This window comes from Eufriesea mexicana, unplaced genomic scaffold (assembly GCF_001483705.2).
Source record: "Eufriesea mexicana isolate 0111107269 unplaced genomic scaffold, ASM148370v2 scaffold4744748559, whole genome shotgun sequence".
Taxonomy (NCBI): Eukaryota; Metazoa; Arthropoda; class Insecta; order Hymenoptera; family Apidae; genus Eufriesea; species Eufriesea mexicana.
The window spans coordinates 128,292-143,268 of NW_016907933.1; the positions used below are offsets into that span (position 1 = coordinate 128,292).

Genomic DNA, 14,977 nt, shown 5'->3' on the forward strand with positions numbered 1-14,977 from the left:
ATTTAATAAGTAAATATTGTAAGTGAGAATTGGTCAGGTTGCAAAGGTTAGAAGGAAGACAGCGTTGTTATTATGCTGTCTCTGGAAATGTTGCACATGCATGCGACGCATCGTGCCGATAGTTCACGTATGAACACGCACGTATATCGCTATTTATACATATATTTGCGTGTGCTTACGTTTACATTAATATACATATACAGAATATAAATAAAATATCACTAAAAATTCCAAACACAATACACAAATACACACATACACTTCTATGATAAATCATATCTATATGGAAAAAAAAAAAATAAAAAAGAACTCCATGTCAAACTGTTGTTGGTTATTTTCTCGAATATATGCCTGTCTACATGCATCGATCACAACGCCGAAAAAAATCATTAATTAAATCAGTAATTTGTATATTTTTTTGTAACACTATTCGTATAATATTGTTTCCATAATCTTAAATAAAATACATATAGGACTAAACGAATTGTACATATATACTTACATGCATATATACATCCATACATATGTACATCATATATAAACGTATGTGTGCGTATGTATGTATGTGGTCGCGCGTGTGTGTATGTATGTATTATACACACGATTTCGAGTAAATTTTATTAAAATTTCAAAGTTAATATCTGATGCACATGAAATTTAAAACTTGTAGATATTGTATACTTAATAGAATGTAATGAATATAACATTAAGATGCAATAATTATAATCATATTGTAACGTATCATAAATACGCATTTTTAAAAACACTAAACGCGTAATATCCTATATTGTATATTTATTACAATGTAGTTATTTTATATGTATGTAATATAACTGAAATTATTTATAACAAAATAATAAGGCTTCTAATGTATATCCACCAAGCATTGATTAACTTTCACAATACTTTTTTATTTTTTTATTCTTTTTATTCTTTTTTTTTTTACTTGAAAATACCAAAATAATATAAATAATACATGTGTAAAGATTATTTAGTAGAGATTAAGCAGGTTTTTTTTTATTAAACTACAGCATTTGATAATTAAACATTTTACTTTTTCTATTTATTTATGTTTCTATAGTATATATGCAATAAAGTATTCTTCATCTATAACTTATTCTTTATTTTAATTCTTTTTTACTTGATACCAATATGACATGAGGTTTCAGGAAAAAATTACTGCAAATCGGAAGATCTTCTGAAATGTGCAGAGGTTGTAAACGGTCCTTCATCAGCAAATCCAGCTATCTCTTGGGGAATAATTGCATATTCTTCTACACTAGTGCACGGTCTACACATACATTCTAAAGGCGCTTTGGTAATTACCTGTGAATAAATAATTAACTATAAATTCATATGAAAAATTATATATGCATACATACACCTGTACACGTGTGTGTGTATGTGTGTGTTTATATATATATATTTTGTTTATTTTAATTTTAATTTTATTAAATAAAAATAGTTTCATTATATTTTTTTATATTACTAATTATAAATATACAAACAAATGTAATTTTGTGTTTATAAAAGATTGTTATAAAATAATTCAATTTAAATTACGCGCGATATTCATTTTCTCATGCGCTTCCCACTGATCGGTTAGATGAAAACAATATGGCTGTGGGAAACTCGTGGTGTCAAAAGTTTTGTTCCCGATTTTATTGTACAAGTGATTAACTGGTTGACGCTTCATTAATGTTTTACATTTATTCAAAATGTTCGAAATCTTGTAATTAATTCAAAGCAGTATCTAACCTTTCGGAATTTTTTTTCGCCTGGCTTAGCTCTCGGACAAAATAGGGATACACTGGCCTCTCTCTCGCCGCTTTCTTGACAACACATACAACTCCTTTCCATTTGCCAAATTTTTGATCCGGACACCTGTGGAAACAGGTATGAATGATTTTTACATACATGAATTCGATAATTTTCTGTAAAATATATATTTGAGATAATGTTGTGTAAAAATACAATGGCATTCAACAACTATGAGTATAAAATTAATGTTTATAAAAATTATAAATAACATGAAAAATAGATATTGCTAAGTATTTTTTACATGCATGTTATAGTTATGAATGAAGAATATAGTAATTTGTACATCTTATTGCTCAAAATTAAATAATTTCATACAAGATCAAAATATCATAAATATTTTGAAGAAAATTCATGACTAAATAGTTACATAAACTTAAATTATTTTTTTATCGATATTAATAATACATTCTATGTGAAAATTATATGAGAGTTATGTGACAGTATACAGTAAAATTTATAAAACTACATTACTATAAATAATATTCTTTTATTTATTTTGAATCAGTACTTAATAAAAATGTAAAAAAGTAGATAAATATTTTTTAGAAAATGACCATCTTGTTTTATAGTCGTTAAAAAATGAAGGAATTTATTTTAATAGAAATAAGACAGAAATAATTGAATCTATTTACGTATATTATATTATTTATTTATTTATTACCTGTAGGTAACTGCTGCAACGTCCTCTACATGCATAACTGGGAATTGGTTTTGGGACACATCCTGGATATTGCAAAAAGTGGATGACGGGTGTTGCTTGACATTCATCAACACCTATAATTGCTCTTGCTGTTTCGCTTAGCAGACATATCAATACACTGGCACCTACTACACAGTAAGTAACACAATTATATGAATATTACACTTATATTTTTTTGCTATTTATTTTATTTACATAATTTTAATTTAAACATGAATTTTGGTATTGTAATTCTTTATTTACCAATATGGTGAAAGAGCATAGTGTTAGCACGATACTTCTTCTCGTAGATCTAATACTTTACTGTGCTTGTACATTGTACATTCTATCCTTTTATACTCTATGGGTGGCCATATTTCCTCCCTTCCCTTTTCTGCATATGTTAATAATAGCAAGGAAAAAATCAAGCATATAGAAATTTTTAATTTTCAACTTTCATTAGATAATATATTTGCATTGAATATTACAAAAGATATGTTTACAAATTAAAAACTAATCTTTTTATTATATTTATTATAGTTATCATTAAATATTTACAAATATAATGATGTGCATTGATATAAAGATTATATTTTATAATGCAATAATTTGATAATGATTAAAATTTTTTAACTGTGAATAACTTTTACAATATTATTGTGTACTTAAATTTTAGGGCTATGAATTAGTAACCAGTTCTTCATCAATTCTATTTAATATAATAGTTTTATTTAATTATTATAATACTGTTTATTTTAATTATTATTATTATATTATAGCTATAATTATATGTACAAATAGTTAATAATTGTTTTTAAGTTGTCTAATTATTCTAATAACATTTCAAATATTATTTTTTATCGTAATATAATAGTTGTTTGAGAATAACTTAATATTTTATTGTTCTAAATAACATAAAAAGCATCTTCTATATTTTATATCGGATACATGTTTTGTTGCTATAAATTCTAAAATTTAGTGTTCCTGGTAACATCTATAATGTTATTATTTCTTTTTAAATTTGTTTATCTTGTAATTATATTTATTTAAAAAAAATTAGTAAAAATTAGTAAATCAATTATTATATTATATTGATTTTTCTAGTAATGAGCATTAATTTTATTTGTAATTCTACTTATTGATAATCTCAAGTATATTAATATGTATATTAAATATTTTACCTCAATCTTCTTCACAAGTAAAATTCTACTTAAAAATTTTGAATCACAAATTCATTGGGTTTTATTACATTCTGGTTATGAAAAAAATAATTGTATATTATAAAAACCAACAATCTTATTTTGAATATACTAATTATTTTTAACATGTAATTTATTTCATTGCAAAATAAACATTTACTTCTAGTACTGTAGTATTTATACTTTCTGAAATATGATTATAGCTTATAGCTTGTACTTTTTAACATAATGTATATATATGAGGGAAAGGAGAAGTAAATTATTTTTAATGTATTTTATATTTTTATTTTAAGCCATGTAATTCTTATTACATAATTTATATATTTAAATATTCTTTTTATAAATCATTTTCATATTTAACGAGATATATCACCACATTTAATGCATTTACATTCTGCTGGTTCTCGTATCTTGATTTCCATTACTCCATTTTCTTCATTTATTAATTTTATGCCATCTGCATCATAACAGTGGTGTAGTGTAATGTGTTTTTCTTTCAAATAACTCTCACGACAACAATAACATTCCTATTGAAACAAAAAATTAAAAAATTGTTATTCCATTATCTTTATTCAAACTTTATTCTTTTATTTGTTACAACAGTATTCTCACCTTTGAAAATCCTGTTGTACTTGCAACACTTGGTTGTACTTGAGAACTACAAAATCCTTCACATTTTGTAACAGATACATCTCCGCTACATGTTCTTTTCAATCTACCTATTTCATCATATTCATCTAAAATAAGAAAAAAATATTTTGTTTTCTATATATATTTATATATAAAGTTGATTAAACTAAAATCGAAAGTAATACCCTTTGTAACATGTATTTCTGACTGCAATGTTTCACAACTTTCATCATCTGTTACTTGAGCAACTGTACCATTAGTATATATTAATGTAGTTAATACCAAGAAAATTGTGAATATGAGCATTGTACTTAAATTTTCTTTAATTGATATTTTTTACGTTTTATTTAATCTATTTTTAATATGGTAAAGTTATGGTCAAAGATTCTGACTGAAATGAAAGAACAGAAAATCAAACAGATGCTTTTATAGGTAGCTTTTCCCTCCAACATGTTGTTACTTGGGGGTGCTGAACTCCTGCTAAGACATAATAGCATAGCTGAATCAGGATAAGTTTCCCTTGCTTTTACATTGTGCACTATTAGATTTTTTCTAGCATAGGGACTATATTTTTTCAGTATTTTGCATTAAGACTCTAATGGGTTTTTTATGTCTCTATTCACTGTGGGTGACCATAAGAAAAGGACATAACCAATGTTATTTAGATCCTGAATGTTTTATGTCTTGCAGTGAAATTGCCATAAGTAATGTAAAGTAAGTAAAACCATGTTATTGAAATTTTGATGTTATTTTGTTTTATTTATATGCAGTTTTAATTGAATTGATACATATTAATATTTCATTAATGATCATTTCTTGTACTTCCTGGGCAATTATCTCTTAAATCATCTTCATCCTGAAATGCTACACCACACCAAATACAATAAAAATATTTTGCTCTTAAATACTTTGTTAAAATTTCAAGTTTTTCATCAATAGGCAAAGAATTGTCTTCTTCATTGTCTTCTTCATTGTCTTCTTCAGTATCACTATCAGTTTCATTAACTGGCATCCAAAACCATGTTTCTCTAGGTTTCTCTATTTTTTGTTGCATATCTAATTGTTCACAAATTTTTTGACTTTTGCACAAGTCCATTTTTAACAATTGATCAGTCCTTTTTTGTACAAGTCTATCTCGAAAATTCTTGAAGTTCTCGTTACTTAGTTCATCATTAGATGATTTACCTTCAATCTTTTTATTTTTTTTGACAATTCCTTTTCCTAAACCTTGCCTATCTAATTTTACTTCAAGGCCAATTGGTTCAGTTCTTCCTGATTCTGTTTTACCTATGCCATGACCAGGTTTATATCCCATTTTCATAAGTAATTCAAAACCTAAAGACAGGTAAACAAAATTGTTTGTACAATATGTAAAAAATTATATATAAGCATTATGATAGTATGTTTAATCATGTTAAACTTGAAATATTAAAAAAAAAATAAAACACAAACCTTTATTGGAACTTGTAATAGCAGAGGATAATCCTGCTTCTCTTTTTTCTTCCTCAATATGTTTCGTGGCATTTTTTTCTTTTAATTTTGCTTCAATTTGAATTTTCTTTTTTATAAGTTCAAGTTCTCTTTTATCTGCATGTCGATATATGAGACTAGATGAAGTAGATTTTGCAGTTCCTTGTAAAAATTTATCAGACATATAATCTTCTTCATCTGACATCTTTATTCATTTATTTATTTATTTATTGTTATTAAAATTAATAACAATTACTTTTATTATTATAAGTACAAAGTGTGGTATTATTTCTTAGCTATTTGTATATGAAACATAAATTCTAATAGAATTATAAATATCTATTAATTATTTAAAAAATAAATTTATATATAGATTTGTGTGTATGGGTAATTGAACATTACATACATGTCGATTATTTACATATTATAATGTTATATTTTTTTATTTCACATTTCAGTGATAAGAAAGTCCAAAATTACGCAATAAAAATTAATTGTTACAATATTAGTACGTATTTTGTTCATTAAAGTTTTCATAAACCGTATCCAAAGTTGTAAAATCCACTACGTAAACTTTTTTAGGTTATATTCTTAATGTTGCCATGTTCAATAAGCCATTTGACAAACATTGATCTTCATATGTTTTCACATAAGGATATTTGAGGCATATATATTTAAAGAGATTCACTAACTCTATTTAAAATATTGATTTCTAAAAATCTCAATAGCAGTTTTCTTCAGAAGTTTTGGTGTTCGTAGCATTCCACGAATAATAATTCTATATTTGTGTGAATTTTATAAATCGTACGTAAATTTATATATAGTAATGTAATTATAGGTTTTTATGAGAAGTTGAAAATTCTTAATTTTTAATAGCGTGTCACTGTTTTATTGATTTATATACACAAATATTATAACTTTTAATTCTGAAATTTTTTTTGCAGTTATAAATGCCTTTTTCTTTTTAGCATTTCTTTTTGCTACATTTCTCTCTCGTTAATGCTTGTTACGATGTAGCACGCCCAAGTATCTACTTTGAATTTGCTACACCGTTGTAATCGTATAGATGACTATACTGCCGTCGGTCGATAAACAGCGAAACGCGGAACTGAAAAGTACTGAGTTAAAGGAACGTGGACCGCTTGTATCTCAATACAGTAATGCAGTAGTTCGAGAACAATATTTTTGGTCTTTATCTAGTTGATCACAATATTACTCGATTCATCATGTTCGAGTAGCGTTGATTACGCATTGTGTGTTTTACACTTTTCCAATGAACTTCCTTGAATGCATCGTTGAAGACTTCAAAGTGCAAAGGAATTGGTGCGAAGGACGAAAGTGTGAAAGCGTACGCTCACCGCTACTTACGCGAAGAAACATATCTTTTAGCTATTCTCAATGTGTTCGGAAGATTTGATCTGATCATCTTTTGATGAAACATTTGTTCAACTATTCAAGCAACTAAAGAATATTCTGGATTCAATTAATTGATAAGTACAGTGTAACTGTAACGTTTGTACGAGAAATTTTACGATAAATAAAAAAGGAACACCGCAAGACCGATGGAATGGCAATGGAATTTTTTTTTAGCGCAGGAACATGTGAATTCGTATGTCACTTGTTATTATGATAGACTTTAAGGTTATTATGATAAATTTGTAAGATCGAAGCATGATCCTCATGTTCAAGTTGTAGGATTGGGTGTGAATAGTAACTTCCGTGACAAACCGACACGATAGTAGAGTTGTTCGATGAAATTAAAACGCGTGACTTTCGATTTTCAAACTCATCCTTCTTCGTTATGTGTGAATAAATAAAGTTTTTCATACGTGTTTTGAACTATTTTTAAAAAGACTTATTATTCTTTGGATTTTATATCGGCTATGGTTGTAGCCAGTGGTAAGTGGGTACAAAATGCCAGTTTTCCTGCCAATCAGAATTCCAACCTGAAAGTAAACTCCATACAAAGTAACAAAATGACAGCCAAAGGAATTTTAATTTGCCGTGATAATTCTCATCCTTTTGAAGAACGTACATTGTCATTGGAGCAAGCTGTTAAAGTTGGCCGTTCTGTAGCAAGAGCTAGAGCCACTCCAAATAATGCAATTTTTGATTGTAAAGTATTATCTAGAAACCATGCATTATTATGGTATTCAGGTGGAAAATTTTTTTTACAAGATACTCGTAGCAGTAATGGTACATTTGTTAATAATGAAAGACTCAGTACAGCTGGAGTAGAATCAACACCTAAAGAAGTATGTTCAGGTGATATAGTGCAATTTGGAGTAGATGTGATAGAAAGTACAAAGAAAATTAGGCATGGATGTATAGTTGCAACATTGAAATTATATTTACCAGATGGAAAAGAAGCTAAAGCTAGTCTTAGTACGTCAGTCACATTACCACTCAATAATATTTCTTTGGAGGATATGTACAACCTGAATCAAATTATGCAAGAAGCTTCAGAACGTGAGAAAGCACTTTATTCTAAATTAGTATGTCTTCAACAACTTGTAACAAATGCTCGGAGAGCTGCCAATCAATCTTGGAAAGCATTAATAACAGAGGATCGGTTATTGTCTTGGGTAGAAAGTATGGAAAATCAACTGGCTGTTTATTCTAAAAATTATACAGAAGATAAAATTAGAAACGAATTGGTAATATTTCAGACAGAAAAAGTACAATACCAAATGATAGCAAAAGAGGCATTACAAAAAGTATTAGAAGAGAAATTAGAGGTAAGTCAAAGATTAGTTCAATTAGAAGGGCGTTTAAATGAAACAGAAGAAGAATGTCAAAGTCTTCATAATGTAGTAAAATATACTCAACTAGAACTTCAACAATTATGTAGCAAATATACAGAAGCACAAAAAAAGCTACAAGAAACTACAAATAAACTGAAAGAGAGCGAGGAAAAAATAAAGGATATAGTACAAAGTACAGAGCAAGAGAAACAAGAACTTTTGAAAAGACTTGAAGATCAATTTAAAATTGAGAAAAATTTACAAACAAGATTACTTAATTCTAGATTAGATTCTGTTAATATTTATAAGCAGATCACTGCCCTCAGAAATTATATGCGAATCTTGCAAGATATGAATACAAAATTAGTAACAAGTGACATTATAGAATCAAAAGATGAAGAAAATCCCATTGAGGCCATTAATATTATTCTGAATAAATTAAATTCCATTCATGTTGACAATGTAGACATTGATCCAGAAATCAACTTTTATTCTATGAAAGATGAACAAGATAATCAAATCAATTCACAAGATATCGATTCAAATCAATTAAAAAATTCTTTGGCTAATAATGATATTTTAAGAGAATTTATTTTGCCACCACTGTGTCGAAAAACTTTAGTTAATGGGAATGTAAATATAGATAATACAGATATGAATTCAGAATCTGATGTTAATTCAGATGCAACAGATGATACATGCAGTATTACCAGTGATGATACAAGTGAAAAATCTGTTATAGAAGTTAAAAAAGAGGAACCTGTGTATAAAGCAGCAGAAGAAACTTTTGTACCTTATAAAATGGAAGTTAGATTTGTATGTGATGAAAATGGTAAACAAATGGAGAACTCCCATTCTTCTCAAGCTTTACAAAAAGTGAAAGATAGCGAAGAAGCAGAAATTAGTAATGACAGCTTGAACAGTGTTAAGATCAGTTCAACTGAATCTGTTTCTATGCAAATTGATCAACACGAAAAGAAAGACAAAACAGACAAAGATAGCAGTGAATTAGATGAAGAATGTGAAGAACATTTAGAAGGAGATTATATTAAAACATTAAAACCATTATCTAAAAATGATACTGTACAACAAAGTATACATGCAAGGGAATATGTATTGCAGACTTTGATTGGATCCTTAGATTCATTAAAGGTTGAAGACAATTTAGAATCACAGCAAACCATCAAGAAGGAGTTAGAAAATCTCAAGGATTGGTTAATTTGTGAACCTCATGAAGAAATTGTTGAAAAACTAAAAGAACTGTATTATCGTGCCAAGAATGAAGCTCAAAGAATTCAAGAGCTCCATGAAGAGTTAGTTATTTTAAAGGAGAAGTTCAATGCATTTGTTGAAGAAAAAACAGAACTTTCAAAAAAATATACAACTCTTAAAGCACAATGCGGTGATTTGTTAAATACAACTTACACCGTACCGATACATTATGTGGCACCTATTGCAATCATATTGATATGGATATTGCTTCAAAAAATATTTTAATATTTCTATTTTTGTTTTTTTGTATATAACTTTTACTATTGATTAATAATAAAATTTCTTTTCTTTTTTTGTTTTATTTTATTATGTTTCTTTTTTTTTTCTTTTTTTTTTTATATCGTTTGTTAAATTTTTCGAATAAATGAAATATAACAAAGTGGGTGATGTGTAGTTTAAAAAAAAAATTTGAACATTTTTATACCGACAAAAATAGAAAGAATTGTATATATTTTTCCGATATTGTTGTTAAAGCACCAATCTCAGAAAGCTGTTCTAATTACAAAAGTAATGCAAAGGTATACCATGTTACCATTTAAAAACAAGGAACCAAAATCAAATTAAACAGAGATTTGTAGCAATAAATATGTACATAGAACAAAATTTTAGACTAGGAAAAATGTATTAGAAAGAATATAGACAATACTATGTAAAATGTTCAACATGTTGCCAATCTCGATATCATATCCTCTTGAATAAAATGGTATTAATCTCTATTTACAGATATGCACGCGTTTAACGTTATTATTTTTACGATCAGTTCTAGCACTGCACCCGACTTAAATGTATCATTGCATAAATTCTAAATAACGTTTATATGTAAAGATCAATTTGTATAAATGCCCATCGATGTTTCCTACGTCTTGATAAACTTCCCTTAATATTTCTTGTCGAACTAACAGTTTCGAATCTGTGCTAATTAAAATACTCAATATTTATTTAAACGAATTGGGGATTACTTGTGTTCAAAGCGTAAACTATTAATCGATTCGACTTCTTTGATATTTCTTAATGTTAAGAATTTTTATAAGGAATAAAATAATAATAATACTAAGCTAAAAGAAGTCGAATTATCGTACCCTTCGATCAATAACCGCGTTACGTATATGTCTTAATTATAAATTCGTTGATTTAAAAGAACTGCTTAATATTAAGTATTAATTGATTTTTAGTCACAGCTGTCATTTTTCTAATATATAACTGTTTTTTTGTACATACTTACAAATAATTTGTTGATATATAATGGTTAACATTATTTAGTACGAAGATTAATCACTTTTGTTCGTAGTCCCACTTCGTTGTATGTACTTTTCTTATTATTCCTTTCTTACTGTTTTTTCTCTTTTTCTCTCTTTTTCTCCTCGTTTCTTTCTTTCCTCTTTTCTTTTTTTTTCTCTCTTTCTGTTTTTTTTTTTGCTGGTAGAACGACAATAGAAGCATATCGATTCGAACGACCTAATAATTTCTAAGAGAAAAATCATTCTTCAGTGCGAAATTTTGACTATGATTCTTAACACGTCAGTGTATTTAACGGTTTTTCTGATATGATGGCCTAGGTGTCTGTTTCTAACAAAGAAAAACAAAAAAACAAAAAAAAAACAAAAAATAAAAAAAAAAAAGAGTTGTAGTTATACTTTTCTATTTATTCTTTTTATACGAACGCAACTAAAATTAACCGTATTTTCTTAATTCACTAATAGTTTAGTTACAGTGCCATTGCCCGATCAATTTCTGCCCTATTAAAAAATGAATAACAATCGATTGTATAAGCGAATGATAAAGTATATTCAATTTTCCAAAAAAGGACATTGGCCTGGCGCTTTATGGGTGTTACTTTCTTGGTAGATTGAAGTTATATTTAAGATCGTGAAGGTTTATATAAATAATAAGGTAATATTGTACATAACATTGTTGACATCTTACGACTCATGTAATAGTCATTATATAAAAAAAAAATAAAATTTAACTTAACTGATGCTCTTTACTGTTCTTCACTAGAAACCTCTGTTAATATCGATTGTTTTGTACAATGATAGTTGGTTGGATAATTACACGAATTTTCGCAAAATTCAAATGCCAGAAAATGAATATATAAATATGTATTACATGTGTTTCACTCGAATCCTACCTATTGTAATTAACATCATGATTTAATATTGTGGAAAATAATTATAGATTGTACAAAGTATAATTATAATTGGAACATGCGTTGGGCCATAACGTCTTTAAATATCAAATCATGGTAATATTCGCAAAATGCTTTTGTCATATAATTTTGTTTTCAATATAACTGTATATGAATTAAAAATATCCCTGTCACGAGGGTAATTATGTAATCGCAATAAACATTTTAATCGTGCAATTTTTCGCTGGTGTATAATTAAACAATTGGGCAACTTGCTCGCGTTTCTTTAGAATATTGCGTGTATGTATATGCGTATGTGTACATATATATATGTAAAAGTAGATTACTTTGGCTGTACGAAAGCGGGCGCACACGCACAGTACACACGGGATTCTACGTAGCTAGAGAAATATTACCCTCTGTATTTGATATTTTCCGAGGTTTTTTTTTTACGATACATTTGTCAGTTGTATTACGCGAATACGAAAAAAATGCCAGCGCAGCACATTCGATAATAACAAACGATGTCCTCTTAGAATATTTATGGAACGAATTTCGTATTTGTTGATCACGAGAATAACTCTTGTATTTCTGTATGTTTCCGTAACGAATAGCTACATATAATTTAACGTTACAAGAGTTATTTCATTTTCAGTATCATTCGATGTCATTTCCATATATTTATTTTCAGTGATAGAAAAGTAGAAAATAATACGTAGATATGCGGAAGCAACGTAATGTATCATCTCCTTTGTTATAATAAACTGTTTTGTAATTACAGCATACACGTATAACGTGTGAGTAATAACGATCGATTAAGGATTACTTACGGGGTATAATCGCAATGTATCATCGATGAAGAATCTGAAAAAAAAGTCGGATAGCGCGAGAGGTGGGCAAGTGAGTAAGACAGCAGATGCAACGAACGTAAGCGGAGATGCATCACCCACCCGCGTGTGCAGAGATTTCCTGCGAAACGTGTGCCACAGGGGTAAACGTTGCAAGTATTTACACGAACGATCCGATGACGATCCTATAGAGGAGTACACGTTTTGTCATGACTTTCAAAATGGCATGTGTAATTGGCCTGGATGCAAATTTCTTCACTGCACGGAAAGCGAAGAAAAGAGATTCAGAGCGACAGGGGAGTTACCCGCTCATATCTTGAGTAGGCTCAAGAATAACAATGAGAAATCTGAATATCCGATGTGCAAAGATTTTATCAAGGGCAGCTGTCAAAGGACAAATTGTAAATTTAGGCATTGGAAGAACGAGGAACCACAGCATAATTTAATCACAGCTTCCCATCACAATGTGTCCAGACCGCAGCATAACTTCAATGGTACTAGTAACGGTGAGAATCGCAGATACGAAGAGGATAGAAAGTAAGTTCGCTGAATTTATATTTAATTCTTTCCGCCTTTCTTTATCTGATGCTATTTTTAAACTAGTAAAGCTTTCGTTAAATGCTTATTGTATTTTATATAATTTAAATATCCCGAGATATTTTTAGGATATATCTGTTTAATAACATAGTTATATATCGTTGTAGCTTTCACTGGCAAATGGAAGATCAACACAACTTAGTCGCAAATAATGGTTACAATGCATCTTCACAACCACCTGATTACATAGGACCCCCTGAACCAAAGAGACGAATAGTTTCTGGTGAAACTGTTGTTCATTTTGAGGCTTCGCCACTTGTAGGTCAACATACCGCGCAACCTGTCACTCCAGGATACTACTATCCAGTGATACCGCGCAATGAAGCTAGAGCAATTGTTTTAGAAGATGAAAATGCATTATTAAGGAAAAAAATAGAGGAATTAAAAAAGCAAGTCAGTTTGACTTGTTTTTATTGTTACAATTCTTTTTCCTTCTTTTTTTTCTATTTTATACGTGTAATTTATGCATTTATATATTTTATTTCTTTAGGTTAGCGATCTAACAGCAACTAACGAGTTTCTTTTGGACCAAAATGCTCAGTTAAGAATGTCAGGGAAACGAACTGCAAATGTAACAGCAGTTACTGTTCCAGCAGTTACTATTACGAATACCGTTCCACCATCGCAAGCGCCGACACCTCAACAAATGGTTAATGCAGCAGTAGCTGCTGGTACTTTGCGTACAGTCACTGCAAGTGTTGCGACTGTTCCTGTAAGTATAGCCACAGTTGCACCTGTTTCTATTGCAGCGGTTTCAATGGCACCCGTATCAATTCCGCCACCTATCGTTACGATGGCTCAGCAAACAATTACAATGAGTGGTTCAGGTCCACAGCCAAGTAATCAGCAGCCACCTAATACGCAACAACCTGCTAGTTTACCTCTTTCGATATCTGGTGCTACCGCGCCATTGGTTTCGTATCCTATTATGACTCAAGAACTTAGGCCTGTGTTGCAGTAATGAATTATAAGTGAGAAAAGAACATCCAATAATACCTCAAACATATAGACGAGTCAAGGATGCTGTCTTCTGCATTCAGTCTTTCAAAATAATACCTTATTTCTACTATTTCTTCAAATATAAATGATAAATGCTAAAAAATAAAAAAAAATAGAGGAAATATCTGCAGTCGGTCAAAAGAATGTTTTCTTTTAGAAAAATACAATGTTGGAAATATCACACTAATTAAAAAACGCGACAGCCTAGATATTTATGTAGGAACACATAGAAATTATCGTACAGGACAAACGTAACGATCATGACTGTTTTTTAGCAGAATCACTTAAACGAAATGCCCTTGTTATAGCTCACTAAGTTTAGTATTTTCGTTCCTTTCAATAATTTACCGTGCATAAGGTAAATGTCAACTATATTAATTTGTTAATATACGCAATATGATAAATGTCCAAAGTGTGTATAGGTTTAGATTAATAAGAATACTGACCTAAAACCATATTAAATGGTCAAGAATGATATTCTCCTATTCTTTTTTTTTTTAATATCACGAAGATACAAATAATTTTTTAGGTAATTTTTTGTATTATTAAAAGTATAATCAGACACAAGTAAAAAAATTGTAAATTAAAAAAAA

At 28.9% G+C, this 14,977-nt stretch overlaps 4 protein-coding genes across 5 annotated transcripts; 2 read left to right on the top strand and 2 right to left on the bottom strand.

The window, feature by feature from the left end:
- Window positions 1-1,176: 1,176 nt before the first annotated feature.
- LOC108546101 (partner of bursicon) lies at window positions 1,177-4,656 on the bottom strand (the record flags this gene model as incomplete). Its single annotated transcript, XM_017898036.1, has 6 exons — window positions 1,177-1,326; window positions 1,759-1,884; window positions 2,483-2,595; window positions 4,073-4,226; window positions 4,312-4,436; window positions 4,515-4,656. Coding segments are annotated over 6 exons (810 nt in total), but the record flags the coding sequence as incomplete, so codon positions are not given.
- LOC108546230 (zinc finger CCCH domain-containing protein 10) lies at window positions 2,555-14,776 on the top strand. 2 transcript variants are annotated; one of them, XM_017898203.1, is made up of 4 exons: window positions 2,555-2,656; window positions 12,722-13,325; window positions 13,493-13,778; window positions 13,876-14,776. In XM_017898203.1, the coding sequence occupies exons 2-4, from the start codon at window positions 12,796-12,798 to the stop codon at window positions 14,344-14,346; spliced, it is 1,287 nt and encodes a 428-aa protein (XP_017753692.1). In that variant the 5' UTR covers window positions 2,555-2,656; window positions 12,722-12,795; the 3' UTR covers window positions 14,347-14,776. The 2 variants fall into 2 exon arrangements, with proteins under 2 accessions (XP_017753692.1, XP_017753703.1); XM_017898214.1 differs by lacking the exon at window positions 2,555-2,656 and adding an exon at window positions 12,433-12,533.
- On the bottom strand, window positions 5,044-6,004 carry LOC108546236 (G patch domain-containing protein 11). Its single transcript, XM_017898224.1, has 2 exons — window positions 5,782-6,004; window positions 5,044-5,664 (listed from the first exon to the last, which is right to left on the bottom strand). Exons 1-2 carry the CDS (start codon window positions 6,002-6,004, stop codon window positions 5,132-5,134), a joined length of 756 nt encoding a protein of 251 aa, XP_017753713.1. The 3' UTR covers window positions 5,044-5,131.
- Slmap (Sarcolemma associated protein) lies at window positions 6,789-10,040 on the top strand. Its single transcript, XM_017898190.1, has one exon. It carries the CDS (start codon window positions 7,683-7,685, stop codon window positions 10,038-10,040), a length of 2,358 nt encoding a protein of 785 aa, XP_017753679.1. The 5' UTR covers window positions 6,789-7,682.
- Window positions 14,777-14,977: the final 201 nt, after the last annotated feature.

Excerpts from the sequence above, each read along its gene's own strand:
- LOC108546236 (XM_017898224.1), bottom strand. The coding sequence starts at position 6,004 with ATGTCAGATGAAGAAGATTATATGTCTGATAAATTTTTACAAGGAACT. Across the intron at positions 5,665-5,781 it reads TATTACAAGTTCCAATAAAG|GTTTTGAATTACTTATGAAA; the intron begins GTTTGTGTTTTA and ends ACCTGTCTTTAG.
- Slmap (XM_017898190.1), top strand. The coding sequence starts at position 7,683 with ATGGTTGTAGCCAGTGGTAAGTGGGTACAAAATGCCAGTTTTCCTGCC.
- LOC108546230 (XM_017898203.1), top strand. The coding sequence starts at position 12,796 with ATGAAGAATCTGAAAAAAAAGTCGGATAGCGCGAGAGGTGGGCAAGTG. Across the intron at positions 13,326-13,492 it reads AGATACGAAGAGGATAGAAA|CTTTCACTGGCAAATGGAAG; the intron begins GTAAGTTCGCTG and ends ATATCGTTGTAG. Across the intron at positions 13,779-13,875 it reads TAGAGGAATTAAAAAAGCAA|GTTAGCGATCTAACAGCAAC; the intron begins GTCAGTTTGACT and ends TTATTTCTTTAG.